Source organism: Piliocolobus tephrosceles, chromosome 17, assembly GCF_002776525.5.
Source record: "Piliocolobus tephrosceles isolate RC106 chromosome 17, ASM277652v3, whole genome shotgun sequence".
NCBI lineage: Eukaryota > Metazoa > Chordata > Mammalia > Primates > Cercopithecidae > Piliocolobus > Piliocolobus tephrosceles.
This window is the reverse complement of record NC_045450.1, coordinates 4,606,400-4,616,238: the sequence shown is the minus strand read 5'-3', so window position 1 is coordinate 4,616,238 and position 9,839 is coordinate 4,606,400. Positions and strand designations below refer to the sequence as shown.

Genomic DNA, 9,839 nt, shown 5'->3' with positions numbered 1-9,839 from the left:
TGCCCGGCTAGTTTTTTGTATTTTTTAGTAGAGACGGGGTTTCACCGTGTTAGCCAGGATGGTCTCGATCTCCTGACCTCGTGATCCGCCCGTCTCGGCCTCCCAAAGTGCTGGGATTACACGCTTGCGCCACCGTGCCCGGCCTAGAGATGGGTTTTCATCATGTTGGCCAGGTTGGTCTTGAACTCCTGACCTCAGGTGATCCACCCGCCTCAGCCTTCCAAAGTGCTGGGATTATAGGCGTGAGCCACCACGCCTGGCCAGCAATGAAATCTTGATAGCACAAGAGCCAGGAAGCCGGGACAAGGGTCCTGGGACCAGGGACGTGCTCTGTTTTGGCATGCTTGGCAGGCCTTCATCAGCTTCAGAGTCTCTAACAAGTGACAACTATGGACACGCAGGCAGACACTGCAGTCCCCGCTTACCCCCATGCTGGGTGCACGCTGGACATGCTGAATGGAACTGGCTCCAGCTCCATGGAGAAAGGGCACCAAGATGACCCCAGGACATGGTGGCCTGGGCCTCTCTGAAGAGCAGTGTTGGCAGGAGACCTGGTTTCTGGCCAGTGGTGCACAGTCTGAGCACGTACTCCCGCGTGCAGTCCACCCACACTCCGCCCAGCATCTCCAGAGACAGCCAACCCTCCTGTCCACCCCCACTTCATAGGCTGTGAATTGGTTCCCCTTTAATGAGTTCTTTTCCGTTCGAGGCTGCCTCAAGTGGGTCCCAGCCTGATTACAGTGTGCCGACCTTGGGGGCAGCCATACGCCATGGGTCTCCTTGGTCCCTTTTCCCCTAGCACACCCCAGTGCATTCCAGCAACAGCCCCCTGACTTGGAAGACTTCATGGAAACAACCTTGGTGGGTTGCTATTTATTCATTTATTTTTTGAGACCGAGTCTCGCTCTTGTCGCCCAGACTGGAGTATAATGGCGCATTCTTGGCTAACTGTAACCTCCGCCTCCCAGATTCAAGTGATTCTCCTGCCTCAGCCACCTGAGTAGCTGGGATTACAGGCGCCCACTACCCTGCCTAGCTAATTTCTGTATTTTTAGTAGAGTTGGGATTTCACCATGTTGGCCAGGCTGGTCTCGAACTCCTGACCTCAGGTGATCTGCCTGCCTCGGCCTCCCAAAGTGCTGGGATTACAGGTGTGAGCCACTGCTCCCAGCCCTTGGTGAGTTTTTTGCTTTTTGCTTGTTTCTTTTTTTTTTTTTTTGAGGCGGAGTCTCGCTCTGTCACCCGGACTGGAGTGCAGTGGCCGGATCTCAGCTCACTGCAAGCTCTGCCTCCCGGGTTTATGCCATTCTCCTGCCTCAGCCTCCGGAGTAGCTGGGACTACAGGCGCCCGCCACCTCGCCCGGCTAGTTTTTTTGTATTTTTAGTAGAGACGGGGTTTCACCATGTTAGCCAGGATGGTCTCGATCTCCTGACCTCGTGATCCGCCCGTCTCGGCCTCCCAAAGTGCTGGGATTACAGGCTTGAGCCACCGCGCCCGGCCGCTTGTTTCTTTATTTTCTTTTTTTGAAGCAGGGTCTTTCTGTGTCACCCAGGCTGGAGTCAGTGATGCAGTCATAGCTTACTGCAGCCTCGACCTTCCAACTGAAGCAATCCTCCCCTCTCAGCCTCCCAGCTCCAGGCATGTGCCACCACGCCTGGCTAATTTTATACTTTTATTTTTAAAGAGACAGAGTTTTCTTCTGTTGGCCAAGTCTTGAACTCCTGGCCTCAAGCAATCTTCCCTCATTACAGGTGTGAGTCACTGCACCCAAAGCACTAGGATCACAGGTATGAGCCACCACATCCAGCTACTTTTTTGTTTGTTTTTGAGACAGAGTCTCACTCTGCTGCCCAGGCTGAAGTGCGATGGCGCAATCTCGGCTCACTGCAACCTCTGCCTCCCGGGTTCAAGCGATTCTCCTGCCTCATCCTCCCAAGTAGCTGGGATTACAGGTGTGTGCCACTACACCCGGCTAATGTTGTATTATTATTATATTTTTTTAGACAGAGTTTTGCTCTTGTTACCCAGGCTAGAGTGCAATGGCATGATCTGGGCTCACCGCAACCTCTGCCTCCCCAGTTCAAGCGATTCTCCTGCCTCGGCCTTCCGAGTAACTGGGATTACAGGCATGTGCCACCATGCCTGGCTAATTTTGTATTTTTAGTAAAGACAAGGTTTCTCCATGTTGGTCAGGCTGGTCTTGAACTCCCAACCTCAGATGATCCGCCTGCCTCAGCCTCCCAAAGTGCTGGGATTACAGGCGTGAGCCACTGTGCCTGGCCTAATTTTGTATTTTTTTTTTTAGAAGAGACAGGGTTTCACCGTGTTGGCCAGGCTAGTCTCAAACTCCTGACCTCTAGTGATCCACCCGCCTCCGCCTCCCAAAGTGCTGGGATTATAGGCGTGAGCCACCATGCCCAGTCCCAGCTAATTTGTTTATTTTTGTAGAGATGGGGTTTCCCTGTGTTACCCTGACTTTCTCAAATTCCTGGTCTCAAGTGATCCTCCCACTTCAGCTTCCCAAAGTGCTGAGATTACAGATGTGAGCCACCGCACCCAGCCTATAATATTTCTTTTTACTATCATTTTTTTATTTTTATCACCCAGCCCAAAATGTCAGTAAATATTTCTACCACTTGGCTCAGGGAAATGTTAAGAACATAACAGTTGGCACAAGAAGTTCTCTTAATCATTCATTGAGTCACTCAGCAAATGTGATGGGGCCTTCGCTACCCCTACCCTTCCAGGGGCAGGTGACACAGTGGTCAAAAAGACAAACATTGCCCAGGCCCTTCTGTTTATATGGATGGGGGGTGGTGGTGGGATTCGTTTGCTTTTCATTGAAGTATAATTTACACACAGTAAAATGCCAGTAAAGTCTCACCGCTTCCCAGCCTCAAGTGCATCCCCACCTCGTGCAGAACCTTCGGTAAGGGTCGGAAGGTCTGGATGAGGAATTCTCCCCTTGCCAGCCCTTCTCCAGCCCCCCAGGCCTCCTAACCTTGAACTCATCCACGCGAATCTGCAGCTTCTCCACTGCCTTGTCCAAAGTGACATAGCGATCCTTCATTGCCTCTATTTGGTTGCCCCAAATTATCTTAAGTTCTTCCTCCTAAAAGGGGGAGACACAGACGCTCCAGGCCTCTGCTTCTGAGGTCACCATGGCCGGGCAGGGGCCTGAGGGAGGGTTGAGGCCAAGAAGAATGTACCAGCCCAGGCTGGGCGCAGTGGCTCACGCCTGTAATCCCAGCACTTTGGAAGGCCAAGGTGGGTGGATCAACTGAGGTCAGGAGTTCGAGACCAGCCTGCCCAACATGGCAAAACCGGTCTCTACAAAAAATACAAAAATTAGCCGGGTGTGGTGGTGGGTCCCTGTAATCCCAGCTACTCAGGAGGCTGAGGCAGGAGAATTGCTTGAACCCAGGAGGCAGAGGTTGCAGTGAGCTGAGATTCTGCCACTGCACTTTGGCCTGGATGACAGAGCAAGATTCCATCTCAAAAAAAAAAAAAAAAAAAAGGAGGTATCAGACCAGGGTGCCTTCTATATGCCTTTTTTTTTTTTTTTTTTTTTGAGACACGGCCTTGCTCTGTCACCCAGACTGGAGTGCAGTGGCATGATCTTGGCTCATTGCAGCCTCCACCTCCCAGGCTCAAGTGATCCTCACACCTCAGCCTCCTGAGTAGTTGGGACTATAGCCACGCACCACCACGCCTGGATAATTTTTGTATTTTTTCGTAGAGAAGGGATCTCACTATGTTGCCCAGGCTGGTCTTGAACTCCTGAGCTCAAGTGATCTGCCTGCCTCAGCCTCCTAAAGCGTTGGGATTACAGGCGTGAGCCACCGCACTGGCCCCACCTGCCAGCTGAACAGCCACCTGAGACACAGGAGAACCGTGCAGCCCCTGCCGGGCCCCCACCAGTGGATCCGCTTTGCAAGGCACCAGCTGCCTTCGTGGCCAGCTCAATTCCCCCCAGCCTCTTTTGCTACAGATCACAGCTGCACCTGGGAGGGTGGCAGAGTCAAGGAGTCTTCTGTCATCTCACCTCAAGCCATCATTGCCTCAAAAGCCCTTTGCCGGAGACACTGACCTTGAGCTTGGATTTCTGGAGGCTGCTAATCTTTTCTTGCAAAATGTCCACTGTTGTCCCAAGGCTGCCAGAGCCTCCCATATTGGCTGAAAGCAGAGGACAGGGTGGCTGCTGAGGACTTGGATGGAGGAAGATGTTTCTGCTGGGCTCCAGCTGCTTCTCTTATGGAGCATCTCAGGCAGCACTGCCCAGTGGAAATGTACTGGGCCTTTCAGCTGGTGTTACCTTTTTATTTATTTATTTATTTACTTATTATTTTTTAATTTATTTTTTGAGACGGAGTCTCATGCTGTCACCCAGGCTGGAGGGCAGTGGCGCGATCTCGGCTCACTGCAACCTCTGCCTCCCAGGTTCAAGTGATTCTCCTGCCTCAGCCTCCTGAGTAGCTGGGGTTACAGGCATGTGCCACCATGCCCGGCAAATTTTGTATTTTTAGCAGAGACGGGGTTTCTCCATGTTGGTCAGGCTCATCTTGAACTCGTGGTCTCAGGTGATCCGCCCACCTCAGCCTCCCAAAGTGCTGGGATTACAGGCATGAGCCACCACACCTGGCCACAAGGGTTTTGGAGAGTAATTTTGGCATGCCATTTTCCTCAATTGCCAACTTTAGACCCTAACAGCCTCCTTGCCCTATGATAAGACCTCACTGTACATTCAAGAGAAAAGAATAGACTCGTAAGAGCCAAATGCTTAAGGCAAAGGAATGAATGGCTAATGGTGGAATGTAGATTTTGTTGGTGGAACCCGATGAAGGACAGGAGGTACTTCTCAAAGGCTGCAGGGAGAGCCCCACTTCCTTGTGCGCTTCCCAGGGCCAGACCAGACCTACCTAGATAATCCAAGCGCTGGTTCAGGTTGAAGGACAGCTGGGCAAACTCTTCTTTCAGGGAGTCGTGTTTGACAGGTATCTGGGCCATGTGGCTCATGGAATACCTGACAGCCCTCTTCTTGTCTTCAGGGCTTGTGGCCTGCTTGGCAGCCACCATGGCCTGGGACAGGGCTGCATCGGGACCGATGCTGGCAGCAGAGTAGGAGGGAGAGAGGATTTTGTAGTAGATTTCGGATTCATCGCCCAAGGCCTGGGATTCTGTGGCTCCCCGGGAAGGCCCTGCACCCAGGACATCTGCAAAGACCCCTAGGGGCCCAGCTGCAGCCGTGTCTGTTGCAATGGTGGCCATTCTGGTGGCTGGGGCTTCCTTGACCAATGTGGCAGCAACCTTGGCTGTCTGCGCAGCAGAGGATGCGGCGGCTGCATAGGCTGCAGCGGCGGCAGCGGCAATGGCAGCACTGGTTTTCAGCCGGTGAAGGGCAGACCGGGGAGCCTTAAGCTGTGCTTCCTTGGGGTCCCCATCCTTGCCAGCTCTATCCTTGGGGGCTCCATCCTTGCCACCTCTATCCTTGGGGTCCACATCCTTGCCGCCTCTATCTTTGGGGACCCCATCCTTGCGAGTTCTATCCTTGGGGGCCCCATCCTTGCGGGCCCTCTCCTGGAGGCCCCTCAGGCTGGGGACATCATTTTCCTCCCCCTTTTCTTGGACAGCTGTGAGCTGGAGGTCTTCCCCCTGGTGAGACTGATATGGCTGGAGTGGTTGAGGCCACACTGAGGCAAACTCGGTGGCTGGTGCTGGGGCCCTGGAGGGTTGAGGCTGAGTTGGCTGCAGGACACTTAAGTCCCACAAAGGCCAAGAGCCCATCCTGGGCCAGCCTTGGGGTAGAGGCCAGCGGCTTTGGGGTGGAGGCCAGCCTCCCGGTGGTGGAGACTGGGCACCTGGGGCAGGCGCAGGTCCAAGCACAGGCCAAGGTGCTGGCAAGGGCCCAGGTGTCACACTGGGCCCTGGGACAGGCCCCAGGGCAGGCACAGGCTCCAGCTCCAGCCCCAGCTCCAGCCCTGGCACAGGTTCAGTCCCAGGTGCAGGCCCAGGTGCAAATGCAGGTGCACGCCCAGGTGCGGACTCAGACGTGAGGGCCGGAGGCTGCGCTGGCTCCTGGGCACTGCTGAGAGAAACTGCTTGGGCAGATGATGAGACCTCTGGGAGGAGCTCTGGGACCTCGTAATGCCAGACAGTCTGCAGCAGCTGGGGGTTTTGGACAGGCTCGGAGATCTGGATGCCACGAGTAGCTTCCAGGTACTCAGTGGTCTGGGCCAGGGCAGCCTCTGGGAGCTGATCCATGGACTGCCACAGGTCCAGCTGTGATGAACCAATTTCCTGCAGAAGAGGGGGCAGAGGGGCTCGGCTGGCTTTCATCCCCACCTCCCACTCTCAGCCGCCCACCCGGTCCTCAGCTTCCTCCTAACCTCGCCTTCCTTCCTCACTCACCGAGGCGAACATGGCCTCATGAAGGCCACTCCAGAGCACCATGTCCTCGGTTTTGGGGATGGTTTGAAACTTATTCTGGAGAGAAGTCTGCAGGGTAGGGGTAGAAAACGAAGGGTGTGAGCCTGGAGGGGGCAGTGCCCCCCACACCTGCAAAGAAACCTTTCCAGGCTGTGTTCTCCTTCTTGACCCTCCCTACCCTCAGCACCCAGGACACGGGAGGAGTGGGCCTCACCACTTCCCGCTGCAGTGCGATCATCTTCCGGTTCTGTATTTTGAAGTCTTCAGCGAAGATATCCATTCTTTCTGGGTGTACCTGTCAAAGGAACTGAGTCTATGGACTGGGGGTCCAGGTTCTGTCCCACCCCTGCCTTTTCCCACAGCTCTAGGTGACTAAGAGCTTGAGAAGGAAGAACAGGTTCCAAACCCAGTGCTTCCCAGGGAGTGGGAAAGGGCTCCATGGGCAAACAAGTTTGGGAAATGCTGGGCTTAAAAGCATGTCAGGCCAGGCACAGTGTCTCATGCCTGTAATCCCAGCACTTTGAGAGGTCAAGGTGGGTGGATCACTTGAGGTCAGGAGTTCGAGAGCAGCCTGGCCAACATGGTGAAACCCTATCTCTAGGGAAAATACAAAAATCAGCTGGGCCTGATGGCATGAGCCTGTAATCCCAGCTATCGGGAGGCTGAGGCAGGAGAATCACTTGAACCCAGGAGGCAGAGGTTGCAGTGATCTGAGATCGTGTCATTGCACTCCAGCCTGGGCAACAGAGCGAGACTGTGTCTCATAAACAAATAAATAACATTTCAACAGTTTTCTGTACTGCAGGACTTCCCAGAGTGTTGAATGAGCAAAAGCACATTAAGAATCTCCAAGAGGGCCGGGCACAGTGGCTCACGCCTGTAATCCCAGAACTTTGGTAGGCTGAGGCGGGGGTGGATCACGAGTTCAGGAGTTCAAGACCCGCCAGACCAATGTGGTGAAGCCCCTGTCTCCACTACAAATACAAAAATTAGCCAGGCGTGGTGGCTCGCACCTGTAATCCCAGCTACTCAGGAGGCTGAGGCAGGAGAATCGCTTGAACCCAGGAGGCAGATGTTGCAGTGAGCTGAGATAGTGCCACTGCACTCCAGCCTGGGTGACAGAACAAGACTCCGTCTCAAAAAAAAAAAAAAGCCTCCAAGAGACAAGCCAATAAGGCATTGTTTTTCTTTTCTTTTCTTTCTTTTTTTTTTTTTTGAGACAGGGTCTTGCTTTGTCACCCAGGCTGGAGTGCAGTGGTGCGATCTTGGCTCACTGCAAGCTCCGCCTCCCGGGTTCACACCATTCTCCTGCCTCAGCCTTTGAGTAGCTGGGACTACAGGCACGCACCACCACGCCTGGCTAATTTTTTGTATTTTTAGTAGAGATGGGGCTTTACCGTGTTAGCCAGGACAGTCTCGATCTCCTGACCTCGTGATCCACCCGCCTCAGCCTCCCAAAGTGCTGGGATTACAGGCGTGAGCCACTGTGTCCGGCTCTTTTCTTTTTTTTTTTGATACAGAGTCTCACTCTGTTGCCCAGGCTGGACTGCAGTGGTGCGATCTCAGCTCACTGCAACCTCCGCCCCCCGGTTCACGCCATTCTCCTGCCTCAGCCTCCCAAGTAGCTGGGACTACAGGTGCCTGCCACCGTGCCTGGCTAATTTTTTGTATTTTTAGTAGAGATGGGGTTTCACCGTGTTAGCGAGGATGGTCTTGATCTCCTGACTTTGTGATCCGCCCACCTCGGCCTCCGAAAATGCTGGGATTACAGGCGTGAGCCACTGTGCCTGGCTCCCCCGCCTTTTTTTTTTTTTTTTTTTGAGACAGAGTCTTGCTCTGTCACCCAGGATGGAGTGCAGTGGCACAATCTTGGCTCACTACAATCTCCGCCTTCTGGGTTCAAGTGATTCTCATGCCTCAGCCTCCCAAGTAGCTGGGGTTACAGGTGCCCCCAACTATACCCGGCTAATTTTTGTATTTTTAGTAGAGACAGGGATTTCACCATGTTGGCCAAGCTGGTCTCGAACTCCTGAACTCAGGTGATCCGCCTGCCTCGGCCTCCCAAAGTGCTGAGATGACAGGCGTGAGACACCAGGCCCGGCCGAGAAGGCACTGTTTTTCTAACAGCTTTGTCTAAGGGGCCCTTTGGAGTAGCTCATGATGCAACTTTTTTTTTTTTTTTTTTTTTGAGGTGGAGTCTCGCTCTGTCGCCCGGACTGGAGTGCAGTGGCCGGATCTCAGCTCACTGCAAGCTCTGCCACCCGGGTTTATGCCATTCTCCTGCCTCAGCCTCCGGAGTAGCTGGGACTACAGGCGCCCGCCACCTCGCCCGGCTAGTTTTTGTATTTTTTAGTAGAGACGGGGTTTCACCGTGTTAGCCAGGATGGTCTCGATCTCCTGACCTCGTGATCCGCCCGTCTCGGCCTCCCAAAGTGCTGGGATTACAGGCTTGAGCCACCGCGCCCGGCCCATGATGCAACTTTAGACAGTGCTCTGTCTGCTCAGATGGGAGCCATCCAGCCCATGACTGAAGCTCCCACAGTTGCCACGATGAGCAAATACAGGCCCTGATCTGTGAAGCCGGGACAAGTACAGAAAATTACACTATTTGGGGGAAGTTGTTAAACCTGGGGGTATGGAGAACTGGCTTCCAACCCCAGCTGTGACTCATCAGTTGTGACGGGGACAGCTGCCTCATATCTCAGGGATTTCCATGCATTGTAGGGTGTTAGAACATACTTGGCTGATGGTTTTTGGCTACAGAAGGAGCTTGTATGTATGCCTGCACTATTACGATTATTCCACTTTCCATGTGGACAGAGCTTTCCAGAAGGGGAAGAGGTTTTCGTTTTGCTAAGTTGGTGGAATATAAGTCTGGTGTTGCCAAGACTTGGGGAGCGCCTGCCTGAGAATGAAGCCAACTGGAAGAAAAGCTTCACTGAGAGATGTCAGTATTGTATGAGTACCTAGATCTGGCCGTCCCTGGACCTTTTAGTAAATGAGACAATAAATCCCTTATTTTGCCTAATCCAGGATGAACTTGATTTCTGTCACTTATAACTAACGTTTTAACACAGTGGGGTAGAAAGCATGGAGGGGTCGGCCAGGTGTGGTGGCTCACACCAGTAATCCCAGCACTTTGGGAGGCTGAGGTGGGTGGATCACGAGGTCAGAAGTTCGAGACCAGCCTGGCCAACATGGTGAACCCCTGTCTCTACTAAAAATACAAAAATTAGCCAGGTGTGGTGGTGTGTGCCTGTAAACCCAGCTACTCAGGAAGATGAGGCAGGAGAATCACTTGAACCCAGGAGGCAGAGGTTGCAGTGAGCCGAGATCACGCTATTGCACTCCAACCTGGGTAATAGAGTGAGACTCCATCTTAAAAAAAAAAAAAAAAAAAAAAAAAAAAAAA

At 53.2% G+C, this 9,839-nt stretch overlaps 1 protein-coding gene across 1 annotated transcript in view; it reads right to left on the bottom strand.

Moving 5' to 3' along the window:
• The window catches only part of C17H16orf96 (chromosome 17 C16orf96 homolog), a 46,196-nt gene that overhangs the window by 23,019 nt on the left and 13,338 nt on the right, over positions 1-9,839 (bottom strand). Inside the window, exons 3-7 of the mRNA XM_026447586.1 lie at positions 6,642-6,722; positions 6,410-6,496; positions 4,921-6,298; positions 4,092-4,177; positions 3,003-3,113 (exon numbers count right to left, since the gene is read on the bottom strand). Of these exons, the coding sequence (XP_026303371.1) occupies positions 3,003-3,113; positions 4,092-4,177; positions 4,921-6,298; positions 6,410-6,496; positions 6,642-6,722 (1,743 nt within the window). The remainder of the gene's footprint in view (positions 1-3,002; positions 3,114-4,091; positions 4,178-4,920; positions 6,299-6,409; positions 6,497-6,641; positions 6,723-9,839) is intronic.